This window comes from Paramisgurnus dabryanus, chromosome 17 (assembly GCF_030506205.2).
Source record: "Paramisgurnus dabryanus chromosome 17, PD_genome_1.1, whole genome shotgun sequence".
NCBI lineage: Eukaryota > Metazoa > Chordata > Actinopteri > Cypriniformes > Cobitidae > Paramisgurnus > Paramisgurnus dabryanus.
Genome location: NC_133353.1, coordinates 5,202,195 through 5,220,604, shown reverse-complemented (window position 1 = coordinate 5,220,604; position 18,410 = coordinate 5,202,195). Strand labels below are relative to the sequence as shown.

The 18,410-nt window shown below is 38.9% G+C and overlaps 1 protein-coding gene across 2 annotated transcripts in view; it reads right to left on the bottom strand.

The window, feature by feature from the left end:
* emilin1b (elastin microfibril interfacer 1b) overlaps positions 1–18,410 on the bottom strand; it is a 34,052-nt gene that overhangs the window by 2,729 nt on the left and 12,913 nt on the right. Inside the window, exons 1-7 of one of the 2 annotated variants that reach the window (XM_065253459.2) lie at positions 12,081–12,267; positions 11,792–11,914; positions 6,704–6,912; positions 4,506–6,611; positions 1,769–1,903; positions 1,593–1,610; positions 952–1,086 (exon numbers count right to left, since the gene is read on the bottom strand). In XM_065253459.2, the coding sequence (XP_065109531.1) occupies positions 952–1,086; positions 1,593–1,610; positions 1,769–1,903; positions 4,506–6,611; positions 6,704–6,912; positions 11,792–11,874 (2,686 nt within the window). In that variant the 5' untranslated portion in view covers positions 11,875–11,914; positions 12,081–12,267. Of the gene's footprint in view, positions 1–951; positions 1,087–1,592; positions 1,611–1,768; positions 1,904–4,505; positions 6,612–6,703; positions 6,913–11,791; positions 11,915–12,080; positions 12,268–18,410 lie in introns of those variants that run through there. The other variant, XM_065253451.2, reaches the window with a different exon arrangement.

The window sequence follows — 18,410 nt, the reverse complement described above, 5'->3', positions numbered from 1 at the left end:
CTTTTCTGTGCTTCGTCTCATACATTAAGATATCAATTACTCATATATTTTTTGTTATATATCTGACATATTGTATTTGACCCTATCCAGGTTAAAGTTTAAAATGTGATTATTAGGAGATTAGGGGAAGTTTTGCGGACAGGGATTATTTTATGCCAGGACTAGGCCTAAGTTTAATTAGGAAATATAACTAGTTTTAACAAACATGCCATACTAAAAACATTACTTGTGTGCATGTTAAGGCAAAACAAATGGCACTGATGTATTTTAAGATGTCAGTGCAAGTTGAATTTTTTTTTTAGTCTAGAACTAGTCTAATTCCTGTCCGGGAAACCGTCCCAAAGAGTATCAAAATTAGATTTCAACCAATAATTTTACTATGATTTCAATCTTTGACATACGGAGCCCCTAAGGGGACATGGAGCAAAAATTAAATATAGTTTAGTTTCGCGTACTATCGTGTTTAGTTTCACGTGCGCACGCGATAGTTTCACATGCGCACGCATAGTTTCACGTGCGCACCCGATAGTTTCACGTGCGCACGCCAAACTAAACATTTAAAAAAATTCTGCACGTGAAGGTTTCGCGTAAGCACATGAAAGTTTCACGTGAACACATCAAAATTAAACTTTAGATTTTTTACGCCAATGTCACCTTAGGGGCACGGTATTGACATGACCTGACTCAGTCAATATTAAAGATATCAAGATTATATTTTCACAAAATGTTACATTAATGTTTTTTTTTTTTAGAAAACAATAAATCACCAAAAAATGTGCTGGGTAACATAGAAAACGCCCACACGCAGGGTAACATATATATACTTATTAAGAAATATCGCTCAAGTAGGAGTGTGATATTATTGTATATTAAATGTAAAAGTGAAAATCTTATATAATATTATAACAAAATCTTAATTTTAAATACACCCAGGGCCATTGTAATGTTTACCTGTTCGTGGATTATAAAAGTCTCCTTCATTCACAAATGCCTTATCAAAAATGATCGTTCCAGCTGCACCCATAGGATTTGTAAGAGCAGCTGAGAAAGACAGACGAGGTATTTTGGCATCCGAACCATCCTGACCTGAAATTAAAATGATGGTGTGTTTAGAAACAAAACCATACAATTTGTCTTGGAAATTTTGCCCAAAAAACTGGTGATGTCAGCAGTCACAGACTCTAATTTTAACCACATACACTAAAATACTGAAGACCGCCTTCACACGTGCCAGCTTTAGTGATCAGCTGCTGACCTTTGGCTCAACTACTGACCCTGCGCTGATGATCACACATCTAAACACATGGTAACAGTCAAGAGGGTACACGAACTTAAAATATTGGGTCCTGTAGTTTAGCTGGTAAAGCACTACTGTAGTCATGCAAAGGTTATGTACTGTAAAAAATATACACTTTAAAAAATCCTGGGATATTTTTGAAAAAAAAAAGGCTAAACCCAGCTGTTGGGTAAAATTAACCCAGAAAATGTTTATATTTGACCCAACAACAGTGTACACAGTGTAAAAATAAATATTGTACTTAACATTTAAAAGAGTTTAAGATCTGGCTGTTAAAAAGAATTTTAAAACATACCTTTCTCTCCTCTAAGACCTGAAATATAAAAAAGTGAAATGTAAGTGACTTTATTGTGTAATGTATATGGTATTTACTTTGAAATGGAAACTAAACAGAAACAAATTGTACAGTAAATGCAATATTCATCTAACCTATAAAGCTACAGTGTACATGACAACAAAAAGATTTCTTACCAGGAGGTCCCTTTGGCCCAGGTAAGCCTGATGGACCTGGAAGTCCATCTCTACCTTGTAGTCCATCCCTTCCTGGAGGCCCTTGTGGACCAGGGGGGCCTGTATCTCCCATAGGACCTGGTGGTCCAGGTAAACCTACAATATTATAAGAAACAGGAAAAAGCAGAGTTTGTCTCTTTCCATGTCCACAGAAGTAAGCCAAGTCAGTTTCTGCTGCTGGAAATTTAGAGAATTTATAGTAACACTTTACAACAGGAGTCAGCAACCTTAATGACATGATGTGCCATTTATGTTTTTCCTGGCCATCATTAGCTGCATTTCCATTAAAGATTTGCATAAAATAGTCGGAGCCGATTGTGTAGTGGTCGGTGCAACGACATGTGGTGCTTTCGCACTTTCGGCGACCCGAGTTCGATTCCCAGCTCGTTGTCATTTGCCAATTCCATACCCTCTCTATTCCCTGTACTTCCCTGTCCTCTCCTCTATCACTGTTTAAATAAAGGCAAAAATGGCCAAATATATATATATATAAAAAAAATTGCATAACATTTACGTTATTTTTCTAAATGTCGGCAGAAAACTATTGCGAAATGACCGATGTTATGTGACTAAAATGAAATTTTGTCCAAAATCCACGGCAAAGGGTGTTCGACTTCATACAGCGCAGCGCAGACCGACGCGCAGATGACGTCGAATTATCGACAACCCCCGAATCGCTCTGACGGTATTTTGATGTCATGCAATTGTCGGTTCGTGGATGCCTCATGAAGTCAAACACACCTTTTCTGTCTTGTCTCCCAAGCAAACATACCGCACCATTTTAAAAGAATGATCATGTGACGTTTACGCAAATCAGGCGACCGGTATATGCGAAAAAAATCCATAGCAGTGTTGCTATATATGCGTTTCTTGATTTGCCTGAAAAACCACCTCACCCGATTGTAAAACATTTTTTGCAATGAATGGGAGTTTATGTGAAACTGCAGTGTTTCCATTGGGCGCATTTTCAATTCGCTATTTTAATTTGCGCAATCTAAAGAGTAACGTAAACTTTAAGTTCAAAACTGCAATCGCCAATATGTGACAGTGACAACTATAACTAAACAAGAATTTAAATTATGATTACAGATTAACATGCATTTTTATCATGCAAATGCGACAAGCAGGGCCTGAAATTAACACCCGACCACGCGCCAAATGCGGGTGGATTTTGCAATTGGCGGGTAACACTGTCAATCTACCAGCCACATTGGCGGGTAGCCAATGCGAATCAGTGATGCGCGGGTCAATGTATAAACAACCCACTCCCGACCGACATTTTCAACTAACCCGCCTGGAATTGTTCAAAATAGTTTTTAAACCCGACCGACTGACCGCGGCCCGAATATCATTAAAATATTTGTCTGGGTAACCGGCAACCGCTCATTTCTTATCAACCTGTGCATATCACTGATGCAAATTGAGTGATTCATTGAGAGGATGCGACTGCTGTTTCGCAACGTTCATGCGATTGGAAAGAAGATGAGGCACTTCTCTGACTATGTTTGGATGTGCGAGTAAGTATTAAACTGTTGATGAGATGGGATGAGAATGCAATGGTGACATAGACTACAGTATAATCACAGTTGCACAGATGTGTAGTTCTGCTGTGACGGATCAGAACTCTTGGATGTGTAAACTTTAAAGAGAGTTGCGCTACTGTGTCTTATACTGTAGTATATTAACATACATTTTGCGAATAGAGTAATGAAAAACAAACGTATGTGGGGCGTTTATGTGCGCAGTTTGTGCCCCCTCCGTATATGTGTGCGCGCGCGGGTTTAAGGGCACTCAATAGGGAACATCGGAGAGACGCCTTCCTCAAAGCAAGCGTACATAAAGTCTTTCTGCTCTTGACAGGGCACATATAATAAACAAAATAATCTCAACAGTATTCTTATTCTAATAAAACATTTCGTTATGTCTTAACTTAAGTGTATGTATAGAGACTAGAGAGTCAAAAACTGTGTCTGTGATGGTCTTAAAGAGACAGTAACCTCAATTAACATACTTAAGTCTGTGTCATTAATGTTAATCAAACAACCTAAGACAAAGAGAAATTCACTTTTATAGCTCTAAAAATTATTATATTTAATTCATAAATGAAAAACAGTGTTATCATTCACTATTCAGGCAAAAAAAAAACTGGCTGGTAAAAAGTCACTGTGGCAGGTGGATTTCTAAATCCACCTGCCACAGTGGCTGGTGGTCAAAAAAGTTAACTTCAGGCCCTGGCGACAAGGGTTTCAAAATTTCTTAAACGTAATAAACAATAACAATTTTGTTTTAAATACAGCATTTATCTTGCCGTTGATTTTCCCTGTGCCTAATGTTACTGACTCCTGCTTTACAGTAAGGTTGTATTTGTTACCATTGATAAATGCATTAGCTAACATATAACAATAAGGCAATACAGTTTTCAGAATTTATTCATCTTTGTTAATGTTAGTAAATACCAATTATTTGTGTTAGTTCATTATGCATTAACAAATGTTAACAGTTAGAACTTTTGAATTAAAAATGTATTATTAAATGCTGAAATTAAAATGAACTAAGATAAATAAATGCTGTAGATGTATTGTTCATTGTTATTTTAATGCATTAACTAACGTAACAAATACAACCTTATTGTTAAGTGCTACCGAATTGAAACCGCTGTATGTAGAAAGCAAACCATGCACTCTTTTAAAAGTCAAACCTGAAAAGTCTTGCTCAGTCAAGCTGTGAAACTCCTTGAGGATGTGGACCATTGAGGAATTTAGTCTCTTGATATTGCCGTGGATATCATCCAGATGTGTGTTCTGGAGGATTTCAATGAACCCGCTGTGTGAGGTCACTGTGTTGTTTAGTCCATTGACACAGCTCCACAGGCCAGACACGTGTTTGTTCAAGCCATCTTTGATCTTCTGCAGATTGTCGGAGACGGAGTCCAGCCGGCCACAAACCACTTCAAGTTTGGAAAGCCTCTTATCCAAACCATCGCCGCTCCTTTTGCAGTCACCCATCTCGACCACGAACCGCCGTACGTCTCGATCCACGTTGTCAAAGCGTAGCCTGCTGTCTTCTATGTGCTCTGTCATTTCCTGCTGGATCTTGTCAATTTCAGAAATGATTTTGTCTTTGGTGTTTCCCAGATCGGTAACCACGCTGTCGTGCTTCTGGACCATGTGCTCCAGCCCTTTCAACGTGTCATTTATGGAACTGAAGGTCAAGATGACCTCCGACAATTCTCCACGGATCGACCTCAGGTCACCGTTGTTGCTGCTGATGACACTATGGCCATCCAGTGGTTTTTGGGGGTCATCCAGATGACCTGTTCCCGAATCAGTTCCCGTAGGAGTATTCAATGTGATCTTGCAGTGACTGCTGCATTTCTGTACGTCCTCTCTCAACTGATTCATCTCCTCTTGAAAACCGGAGCACACATCTGCACAGCCGGTCTGCCCAGAATCAAATTTATCCTTAATGGTGTTCATTTCTTTTTGCCACCTATCCATTGCATGGTTTGTGATGTTCTTGAGTTTCTTCAGGTCATCTTCGACCGTGCTACAAACATCGCAGTTCTCGATCTCATCGACAATTCTGTTGAAATGCTCTCCGTTATCTCCGGTGAGCGCTTTGATCTTGCGAACGTCGTGGCTGAGGTTGATCACCCTATCCACGAGCGAATCACCAGACACAGACAGATCCTTAAGTCTTGTGTCAAACCTCTTGATCTCATCTTCACTTGCAATGACTCTCCATTCCAAAGACTTCACCGTGTCCTCTGGGTTTGGACTGCCACCCCCTGAACTCGGCACAGAAGCCGAGCACCCGGAGCATTCGCTTAACCTCCTGTCTATAAAGGATGTTGTGTTCTCCAACCGAGACAAGTGCTTATTAATATCAAATATAGTTTCTTTTACATTTCCTATATCGATCTCCATGTCACCAATTCTGTCAGCCTGGTCATTAATACGATTATTGAAATCATTGCGAAGATTTCTAATCTCCTTCTGGACTAAGTCCCGTATGTTAGTTTCCATATAAGCACAGTTCTCCTCTGTCCTCTGGACTGTGTTGTTCAGCCGCCTCTCCAGGTCTTGTAGATGATCATTGAAGAAGTCCTCCGCCAAACTAGGGACTTGTCCTTGTCCATCTTGTCCTTCTCCAAAATGTCCACCACCCCAAATTTCTATCCTGTTAAAACGCTCCTGCAGCTTGTCGTAGGCTTCTGACGTGGAACTTGTCTTCCTGTCTATGTCATCCAGTCTTCCTCTGAGGTCCACGACCGTGTCACAGCAGTCTTGAGACCGACTAAGGTCTCGACGCAAGCCGTCAAGTGTCTGACGGTGGCGTTGGTCCATGGCACTAATCTGCTTTTCCAGGGCTGAGATCCTTTCCCTGTCTTGCTGCTGTTGCCGTCGTAGGTCCTCCACTCCAGCCTGACAGGCGGCACAGGATAGCGTCACTCGACGTTCAAGTTCTCGGAGGATCTCCTCCTTTAAAGTGTTGAACTTGCTTCCTCCTATTCCCCCATCATCAACGTCATTGCCTCCTTTCCCGTTCACTAGATGGTTGTTGATGCTGTCTAGAGTCTTGTCGTGAGCTTGTGTCCGGTTATCCAGCTGGTCCAGCTTGGTCTGAATGTTATGGATTGTCTCTTTCATTTCCGGTTGGGCCGCATCGGCTGGCGTCTTGCCGCCGTTATTTCCTTGGATTTTCTCATTCATCTCACGCAGTGATGACTGCACGTCGTTCAGGTCTTTGGTCAACCGCTGGATTTTGTCTTCCATTTGTCTCATTTTTTCATTGTCACCTCTCCCTAGGCAAAGATCGCACATGTATGTTTTTATACAGGCTGTAGCAAAGAAAAAATACGGTATACAATATAGTTTTATCAAATTTTTGACCCACCATTCCCTCCACTCTGTCCCTGACCATTACCGGTTCCAGATTGTCCTGGTTGTGAGGGTTTAGGCCTGACTGTTGAGATCTGAGTGTTAGATCCCCCGTTTGGTGCCTCATTGCAGTCTTCTCCACTGTATCCATGGCAACACTTCCACTCCATTTCTGTTACCATTTTATGAGCCACCTTGTATTTGGGCCTCATGTAGGTCCTGTATCTGTAAACGAATAAACATAATTTAAGAAGTTTTTAATGATGAAATGTTTGGAGACTTGCCATGTCTTGGTATATTATTATTTCCAAGTATGGTTTGAATTGGGAATTGCATTCGATTATTAAAGGAAAACACCACAGTTTTTTCAATATTTTACTATAATCTTACCTCAACTTTGATGAATTAATACATACCTATCTTTTTTCAATGCATGCACTTTTAATCTTTGTACAGCGCTTCGTGAATGTGTTAGCATTTAGCCTAGCCCCATTCATTCCTATGGCTCCAAACAAAAGTTTTATTTTGTGCCTCCATACTTACTCGTGTATCTACTCATGTAACAGTCTTTAAATAGGGAAAACATGGAAGTGTTTGGTGGCTTCTAAATTCATCCCTGTTTGGAGCCATAGGAATGAATGGGGCTAGGCTAAATGCTAACACATTCACGAAACGCTGTACAAAGTTTAAAAGTTCACGCATTGAAAAAAGATAGGTATGTATTAATTCATCTAAGTTGAGGTAAGAACATAGTAAAATATTGAAAATGGTGGTGTTTTCCTTTAGAAACGTTTCTAGCGTTCTCACGTTCTAATTTAAGGTATTGTGTTGAAAACTATTCATGCTTGGCATGCTTATTACATTAGACTTCACCATTCTGTATATAGTTCAATAGCCAATCCTATGGGAATAATATTGCAAAACTTTCCCGCAGACAAAGTTTCTAAGCAGTCTCTGTGAGAGTAAAACAAAATACAGCCTGAAATGCATATGGGGAAGATTATTCTCGCCTAAAACAGAGAAAGATATACGTTTCAAAATGAATTCACTGTGAATGAACAGACGTATACTGTTTATTATATACATTCAGGACTAGACCCAGACATTTGCTTCACAGCTGTTTAAACTACAGCGATGGGCTGGCGATGATTAAAACACTCCACATTTTAAGTAAATGCAGCACATATACTGATAAAAGAATTGTGTGCTTTCTGCCAAATGCATTCATGTAATGCAATAATAATGCTCAGAGCAGTAACATGATGTTTGTCATGCAATAAGAAAAAAAAGATTTTTTTATATATGCATTGTTATTATAGTATATTTATATCATTATTGTATGTAAAAAGTCCAGGTCTTAGGTTCATTTTGTCATACAAATAATCAAACACTGGTCAAGGTCAGCTTTGAACCCATATTTCACCACTATAAAAACGGAATAGAAAACTACAGAAATATTTATTTTTTTCCCAGGACTTTTGGTTACATTTACATAAGCCACTGAATTCTTGTCTTCACGCTCCTTTACCCCCGTGTGAAGAAAAGGGGTCCCACTGCCCTATGAAGAGTGTGCAAAAATAAGTAGTGGTATTTTAGTAGGGTCTAAGCCTAATTCCTGTGGTGCACTGGTCGTAGATTTTGGACTGGCGTGCCACCTCATCCATTTGCAGTGCTGTGTGTGTATTAAAGCTGAAGAAGTTATATTAAACTTTTCCAGCTTGTGACCAATATGTTTCTGGAAACCACCTTGCAACTTCATAAACGTTCTAATCCTGGTGCCCACAAACTAGGTTTTGTTTGTCTCTGCACTTGACATAAGGTTTACTGTGTAAACAGTGCACTGAGAGCACTCAGTATTTTTTGCGTAATTACTCAGATTCCCAAAAATGTAGATGTTGTATTACGGTATTTCAAGTGTCTGTCAATGTTATGATGAAGTGATGTAGCTTTAAAATCTGTTACCTGTCTAAACAGCTGACATACCGCATGATGGATCCACTTATGCACTAGAAATGCATTATAAATAGACTCCTCAGACTGATTTGAAGTCAGACAAAAAGGTGCATTTTAAAGAGATAGTTCACCTAGAAAGGACAAAACTCGTGTTGTTACAAACTTGTACCGATCAGAGGCCCCATTGACTCCTATAGTAGGAAAAAGGATACTATGGAAGTCAATGGGGCCTCTGATCGGTTTGGTTACAAACATTCCTCAAAAAAAAATATTTGTGTTCATCAAAACAAATTAATTTATACAGGTTTGTAACAACATGAGAGTGAGTACACAATGGCAGAATTTTCATTTTTGGGTGAACTACCCCTTAAGAAACACTGACATAAAACTTAAAAAAACAAAAAGGGGCCGTTGACTAAGGATGCTCATTTCAGTTAATTTTCCCTTAAGTTAACCATTAACTGATAAGATTATCATTTTTTTTTTTTAACAGATTTAACGATAAAAAAAATTAATTTTGTAAATGTCAATTTTTTTTAACTATTTGGCAATTTGTATTATAAACAGAATGAAAGATATGCTTTAAAAACATTTAAAGAAAGTTTTTGTAAGAGCCCTTGTTATTCTTAAGTTTGACATATATATGGGTTCAAAATATGGGTTATTCGTCTGCTTGATTTGTAATAATCGGTATCGGCATCTGCTCTGAAAAACACATATCAGTCGACCCCAAATAAAAAAAATGGATATGTTAAAGTGGCATTATAAAGTAACATACAACTAAGTTAAGTAGCATTAAAGTCAGTCATACGGGATAAGGACAACATGATAGTAAGGCCAAATTTTAAGTATTGGGTGACCTACACTGTCAGAAAAAAGGTAGGTATTGGGGTGGTACCCTAAGTGTGTAATTTTGTACCTTTACAGGTATACTAAACATGATACGAGGATGTACCTTTTTGGGACACTCCACTTTTTTTGAGCATTTTCCAGCTCCCCTAGAGTTAAACATTTGATTTTTACCATTTCGGAATCCATTCAGCCGATCTCCGGGTCTGGCTGTACCACTTTTAGCATAGCTTAGCATAATCCATTGAATCTGATTAGACCATTAGCATCGGGCAAAAAAATAACCAAAGAGTTTCGATATTTTCCCTATTAAAAACTTGACGCAGTGCCCAAAAATAGTCCCTTTCTATTGAAAGTTACCAAGGGGACAACTTTCATGCGCTGAGTAATATCATTGCGCCTCCTGCAGCCATGTGAATTACTGTGCATGCATCTGGATTTATTGTGTGCATTTGTGGGAGGTTTTGATACAGTTTTCACTCCATAATTATTGTGCTCAAAAATAACCAAAGACTTTCGATATTTGTCCTATTTAAAACTCGACTCTTCTGTAGTTACATTGTGTACTAAGACTGACGAAAAATGTAAAGTTGCAATTTTCTAGGCCTATATGGCTAGGAACTATACTCTCATTCTGGCGTAATAATCAAGGACTTTGCTGCCATAACATGGCTGCAGCAGGCGCAATGATATTACGCAGCGCCCAAAAATAGTTCCCTGCTAATGAAAGTTACCAAGGGGACTATTTTAGGGTGCTGCGTAATATCATTGCGCCTACAGCAGCCATGGTATGAGAGAAACATTTTAAACTGGAAAAATATAGAAACTCTTTGATTTTTGAGCGCGATGCTAATGGTCTAATCAGATTCAATGGATTATGCTAAGCTATGCTAAAAGTGGTACCGCCAGACCTGGAGATCAGCTGAATGGATTCCAAAACAGTAAAACTCAAATGTTTAACTCTAGGGGAGTTTGTCTGTGGAGTGTCCCTTTAAGTATCTATTGTGTACCTTTAAAGGAATAGTCTACTCATTTTCAATATTAAAATATGTTATTACTTTAACTAAGAAGAGTTGATACATCCCTCTATCATCTGTGTGTGTGCACGTAAGCGCTGGAGCGCGCTGCGACGCTACGATAGCATTTAGCTTAGCCCCATTCATTCAATGCTGCCATTTAGATATAAAGTTAGAAGTGACCAAACACATCAACGTTTTTCCTATTTAAGACGAGTAGTTATACAAGCAAGTTTGGTGGTACAAAATAAAACGTAGCGCTTTTCTAAGCGGATTTAAAAGAGGAACTATATTTTATGGCGTAATAGCACTTTTGGGAGTACTTCGACTCGCCTGAAAAGTCCGCTCCCCTTCTCACTCTCATAATGGGAGAGGGAGGGTGTTACTGCGCCAAGTCGAAGTACTCCCAAAAGTGCTATTACGCCATAAAATATAGTTACTCTTTTAAATCCGCTTAGAAAAGCGCTATGTTTTATTTTGTACCACCAAACTTGGTCGTATAACTACTCGTCTTAAATAGGAAAAACGTTGATGTGTTTGGTCACTTCTAACTTTATCTCTAAATGGTACCATTGAATGAATGGGGCTAAGCTAAATGCTATCGTAGCGTCGCAGCGCGCTCCAGCGCTTACGTGCACACACACAGATGATAGAGGGATGATTCAACAGTTCTTAGTTAAGGTAATAACATATTTTAATATTGAAAATGAGTAGACTATTCCTTTAAATGTACAGTTAACTGTATTGTTTTTTAACTGGTACAAAATTGTTCCTTATGTTGCACAATACAGGTCCTTAGGGTATAACATTTTACCCCAAAAGGTACAACATTTCAATGTGTTGTATACCCATAAAAGTTCAGAAAATGAAACTTTGATGGTACCACCCCCAGTGAAGGTACGGTTTTGTACCTGACAGTGAAGATTTCTTTTTTAACAAATTGTAAACAGCTTGTAGAGATTACATAGACAATTCACCTAAAAGTGAAATTTCTGTCATAACCCCTTATGTTATTTTAGCCCAGTATGAATTATTTTCCACAAGAGAATACAAAATGAGAAGTTAGATGGTACGTAAGCAACCAAAAGCCTCAGTCCGCATTCACTCTTAAGGTATGGAGAAGGAAACATCGTAGGTCTTTTCCAAGATTTCTCCTCTTGCTCGACAGTAGATTGAGAGACGTGTGTTTAGAGCACCATGAGGGAACGTAACTGATTAAAGATTGTAATTTTTTGGGTAAACTATCCCACATTTTTAGTATGGATGCACAGTAAGGTCATACTTACACAACAACCCGTGCACACTGAACGCCCCAGGAACACGGCTGATACTCAGGCTTCACGTAAGTTTCCACCCCATCCTCCACCATGCAGCTCACCGTCTTGGTCACCACATACGCACACCAGTTTCTGCAGAAAAAAGACAAGACTTTTATTTTCATTTTCACAGAAAATTCCTGTAAAGGTCAAAAGTTCTGTTCCTAGGACAAAAATGTGTTTGGATGTGTCTGCCACATGCATAAAAGTTTTTTTTTACAACCAGAAGGTCTTTTAGATAAAAAAGACCCAACTTGACCTGAAACGAACTTAGGAAAGATGAAATATGAAATCTTCCACTAGTGAGACGTGCAGCTGTACAGCTTTAAAAACATCAACTAAATGAAGAAAAGGTCTCCAAAGATAGAAAGCAATTTAAAGCACATCTCCCCCGTATGTGCTCAAACCAGCGTCTGTGTTAGATTTACAGTAATGTTTTCTCAATGTCCTCGAATCCCCTGGCTTCAATACCAAGCAAAAACCTACAGATAAATGGTCTCTCAAATCTCCTAGTGGTCCCTTTCGCTCGCACCCCAACAGCGTCATGTTTTGAGAATTCAAACATCTGCTGGGCTTCACGCTGACTGTAGCGAGAGCGAGCTGGTCACATAGCTTACTCCATCTTACGTTTTCAGCCCTGTTTTAGTCAACAATCTACGTGCCGGTCTGCTGTGTGTGTAACACAGATGCAGTTTGTCTTGTGTACTTGTTCGCTAAGCCCTCACACAAATGGTGCAAAGAAAGATTGCCATCAGTGCACACAAGACTCTTGCTGTGAGTCAGAATAAACCCAGTGTCTTGTTAATAGGGAGCATGTGTGAATAAGTTCAATGCATATGAATCGTGTTAAACCAGACAGGCACATCTGCAATCGCCCAAAAAGACACTTTGTTTTGGAGTTTTATTTAGATTTTTAAAGCAATTCTTTAAAAGCTATGGCCACTTGTACAACCCCCAAAGCAACCAGCAGTAGAAACATCCACGACATCCCACAAAACAGTTATACTGTGATCTCCAGTGATAAAATGGCTGCGTGTGTGAACGCCCAAAGGACCGCTTCAAAACGACCGCAACTCTTGTTAAAAGACGTCAAATCTTGTTTTCGTACCACAGTATTTGGCAGCTGAGCTTTTGTGGCTGCGATAAATTGAAAAGGATTCTGATGAAATGCAAATAATAAAATCTTACTCATCAGTCATGTATTTAATGCTTTGACAAGTGATATAAAAAATATGTTGTTGTTGTTTTGATACATTGATATGTTATTTAGGGCAGACACAATGTCAGACTTTCACTACACCGTTATTGTAGAGAAAAGTACTTAAGGTAATGATATCCATTGATTTGAAAATAAATAAAATGCTGTCAGTCAAATTTATCTTTAGTATTGTTTATTTTGTTTTATTTATTTGTTGGCCAATGAGTTATACTCCAAAGACAAGAGTATGGAGGCAGAAAGAGAGTTTGTAACCATATTAAAATCTGAAATATTTATGATATTATTATATGTGCACTATTAACACAATTTCGATAATCACGGTTTTCACGATTATCACTATCACGTTGTGCCCGTGACGTCACCCATAGGTTTCTGAAGACGGTTTTGAAGCCAATAGTAGGCAGTGCCTGCCGTCACCATCTTGGCCACGTCACGCATCACTTGTGGATATCCGAAAATGAGTAAAGAGGTGGGACGTGGGGAAAGCTGAGGTGGCTGGTTGCTGAAACCACGCCTGCCTAGCTCGACTCTAGTGACAGCAGTGGCTGTTCAACTGTTAATCAAGTGGCCACGCCCCTAATTTAAACGGATGAGTTACAAAAAAATTCACCCCTCACAGTTGTCATGAAGGTCAAAGCTATACAGACAAAAAAAAATTCTGCTCTAAAGATGGGCATTTTAACATTGGGGTCTATGGGAATTGACTCCATTTTGGAGCCAGCATCTAGCAGCCAGTGGATGAATTGCAGTTTAAGTCACTTCCGTATTGGCTTCATCAGAGAAATCCGAAGGTTGCCCCTCGGTTGTGACACAATGTCACTCTTAGTGGTACCTAACCAGTAAGCGGGTGATCACACCAAACCGCATTCGACAGGACAATGGAAAAAAGGCAAGTTATGTTGGGCGTTTTTTCGCTTAGCGTTGACATTTATCAACTTTAGGCATTCCGAGGGCTCCTGCAAAAATGCGTGGGGCGGCAGTCGCCAAAAACGCAAGGAGTTCGGTGTGCAAAAACAGCACGCAAAACAATCACTGCCAATAGAAAGCAATTCAAAAAAGGTTCCTGCCACTGCCAGAAATGCATTCTGTGTGATCTGCCCCTAAGGCTGCATGATATTGAAGCGACGTGCGATATGCAATAACTTACTAAATATATTATTCGATATGCTGTCCTATAAGTTTTTAACTAACTATTTTGTATAGAAAATTATGTAACCAACAGACAGTTCATCTTTCACATTATTCAGCGTATACGCGTACACTTATGCACACAAAGTTTAAACATTGCGATATGCATACAATTAAATTTATTTATTTTATATAGCATTTTTCACAATTGTTCATTGTTCCAAAGTAGCTTTACATTAAAAAAACAGCATACAGAGAACAACAAAAGCATGGCAGTTTTTAAATATAGTTTAGGAGTAAGTAGTAAGTAGTACTCCATTCCGAACTATAGACAGTTTCAGTGGCAACAACATAAACAAACAGCTTTTGAGCCCAAATTTAACTTCAAGTAGACTTCGCATAACAATTAATTGCAACTAAAGGGGATCGCACACCGGCCGCACAGCTCAGCGCCGCGCAGCGTCGCGCCTAGCGGATCTCGGAGGTATTGTAAACCAAAAGTGCACATTAAATAGCGCGAGCTTCGTCAGATAGCGTCTACTTCAAAATGCAAAATATACGTTAGCAGCCAATGTTAATCCTTAATGATTTGGGGCAAATATGATGTTATTTAATGTTAAGCTATGTGAGTGGTGCTGTATGGCACGACAGGGATTTGAACAACTTCCTGAGTCATTGCTGGGCGGCGCCGGTGTGCGTACACTCATAGAAAACAATGTGTTCAGTTGATTTAGAACGGCGCATTGCTGCCTGGCGCGTTGCTGCACGGCGCTGAGCGGCGCGGCCGGTGTGTGATCCCCTTAATCGTTTGCAAAACGATTAAGTCTTTTTAAGTCGATTTGTCTTTTTCCGTGGCATTCTCACGGATTGGTTACTCAACTGCTTTTTCCTATTTTCAAACCATTTTCGCTTCGGTTTAGGGTTAGATTTGATGTTTGCGTTAGTATGTCACTTTAACTATTGGTTTACACTATTTTTTCTGTTTTATTCTTTTATATTTTCTAAACTTTAAACAATTGTCGCCTGGTGTTGGGGTTAGAGTTGGGTTTGGGTAAGTATGTCATTTCATGTAAATCTAACCCTAAACCGAAGCGACAATGGTAAGATAATAGGAAAAAACAGTTGAGTAACCAATCCGTGAGAATGCCACGGAAAAAAAAGCAAAAAATTCTGTGACTAGCAAATAAAACTTTTATTGTAAAATCACTTTTTGTTTGACCGTTATCATAATCCTGACAGTTCATTGTAACATCTAACCAGCAACCAACTGCATTATATAACGAAAAGGAAGTTACACAACAATTGGCTAGAAATGAAAAAAAAAACAATCAATTTTCCAAAGACATCTTCCATCCTCTGGACCACAACCACCTGACACCAGCTTTGATTCCACATGGCCATCAGCGACCTAAGCCTAATTTCCTGTCTCCCACAGCTGCTCCGTACGCTCGCACGTATTGCCAGCACAATTTCAAGGTTTAGCCTCCTGTATTAAACACAGATGGTGCTAGATCATACTGTGACATCATGACCTAAGCCTTGTTGGATAAATGAAAAGATGTTTCTAATGAACTACAAGAAAAAAGTCCCGTGTTGTGACCACTAGAACAAATGTACAGTAAAGGCTCCTTTTCTTAAAGACACAGTACACCCAAAAATCTATATTTTGTTATCATTTACTCATCCCTGTGTCTTTTAATCCTTTTATGTACACTTATATCATTTTTGGGTGAACTATTCCTTTCATTTATAGCTCAACCAGTATATAATTTACCATTAACTACCACTTATGGTTTTAAAAGGCGGAGAATCCATTGCTCAATAACGCACCCTCAAACTAATACTACAATGTTAGCTGCCCACACTACAAGCTTTCTAGGTTTAAAGATCGCAGAAGTTTTAGGGCTGTTTAAGCTCACCAGTATTTGTTTTCCAACTGTTGATTGGAGTGAAGCAGACCACGGTATTTCCAGGCCTCTACGGCCAGCCGTGAATGATCCACATTCTTAGCGCATTCGTCATGCAGAATTTTCATCTCGGGCTTGCTTTCATCAAACATTTATACAGCTCATGACTTTACAGAGACGCTCAACATGTTTCAGCTCCAAAAAGAAAGGAAAATATGAGACGAGATGGGGAAATCGCACAAAATTAAGCACATTTGGCAGCTATTACGCTTATCCCAGTGCGTAGCTTTCTTGTGAACCAATAAGAGTTGACTTCGATATACAAAAAGCCCCCAAATCATATTCTTATTTTTTCCATTTAAGCAATCGATTTTCCAAAACTATAAATAAATGAGATTTCCGTCATAACAAGCTCAAGGCATCATAGACTGATCTACAGTAAAGTTCCTGGCCTGTTTACTCCGAGTGCATGCATAGTGAAAGGGAAATACAGATTTTGTTGTGTGGAAACGTCATGGCTTTGAATATTGGCTCCTTAACTGCTTTAAAACCAGACAAAACTGAAGCTAAAACATCAGCATGTTCCTGAATAAGAGAGGAATGTTTCTCTGAATGAATGAATGTTTTACCCACTTGGATCGCAAAACTAATTTCAGCACAGTGGGAAGCTTAAAACCGGAAAACTATGAATTGGGAATTAGGGTTGTAACAATGCCTGAAATCACTTTAAAAAGTAAATCTGAAATTAGCTTTCTCTTTCCGTCGATCTCTCTTTCTCAAGTCTCTAACTATCTGTTAGACAAATGACTGAATCCCATGTAGAGTATCTGGCGTACAAATACAATTACCCTTTTGTTCCTCACCACTGAAGAAAACAGTCCTTTCCGGTCCGTTCTTCAAAGAAGACAGTAATTGCTTCTCCCAGAAGAGAAATTATATTAGATTAATGCAGTGCTGTTTCACTGTGATGAGGAAACCTCCAAGAGAAAAATATAAGCCATTAAATAGGTTATCTACTAAAGAGACATTTAGAAATTTACGCATTTGGCAGACGATTTTATCTTAAAACCGTATTGTGCGTTCAAGCTACTGAATACATTACTATGTGTGCTTCTTTTGAATCAAACCCAAGACATTTGTGTTGCAAACAGGGACACAGGAAAGAGATTTACATCTAAACCTTTCCATGCATTTGAGTACATTAATTTAAACATCTTGAAAAACACAATAAAACCATTACAGAAAATTCTAATGGTTTCCTTTAAAATACCAATAGGAACCATTAGCTTTTACCATTAAAACCATTACACTTTAGTGTGTTTTGGGCCATAGTCCATTAGAACCAATACATAGAACCAATAAAACCAATACATTCCATTAGAGACCAACAAAATCCAATACACTGTAGTGTGTTTTGGGCCATATTCCATTAGAACCAATAAAATTCCCAATAAAACCCAATAGAATTTATGTGATGGTGTCTATGCTTTTTTTAGCAGGGATGTAAATTACTTTCAGTCCAGAACCCTATGACATCACTTCCTTTCCCTTTTCAAGGAAAGCTGAGCAGAATGTAATGAAGTTTATGCATAAGATGTGACCTTCGGTGAAAGTGACTGCGGTTACGCCCAGTGAGTGGCAAAAGACAGAGCGGCAGATTCTAATGGTTTCCATTAAAATACCAATAGGAACCATTAGCTTTTACCATTAAAACCACTACACTGTAGTGTGTTTTGGGCCATATTCCATGAGAACCAATACATAGAACCAATAAAACCAATACATACCATTAGAGACCAACAAAGACCAATACACTGTAGTGTGTTTTGGGCCATATTCAATGAGAACCAATACATAGAACCAATAGAACCAATACATACCATTAGAGACCAACAAAATCCAATACACTGTAGTGTGTTTTGGGCCATATTCCATTAGAACCAATAAAATTCCCAATAAAACCAATAAAATTTCTGTGATGGTGTCTATGTTTTTTTTTTTTTAGCAGGGATGTAAATTACTTTCAGTCCAGAACCCTATGACATCACTTCCTGTCCCTTTTCAAGGAAAGCTGAGCAGAATGTAATGAAGTTTATGCATAAGATGTGACCTTCGGTGAAAGTGACTGCGGTTACGCCCACTGAGTGGCAAAAGACAGAGCGGCAGAATGTGTGCACAGTGTATATATCCGAGAACAATTTAACAGATTATTTTAATGCATTCTTTGGCACCTTTAAGAAATTGCTTCACCACACCTGACTTCATTTATAAGGTACAACAATGGCCTTTGGAAACACCCTTAGGTACCTTACACCCCTCCGCTGCCCGCTTTTGG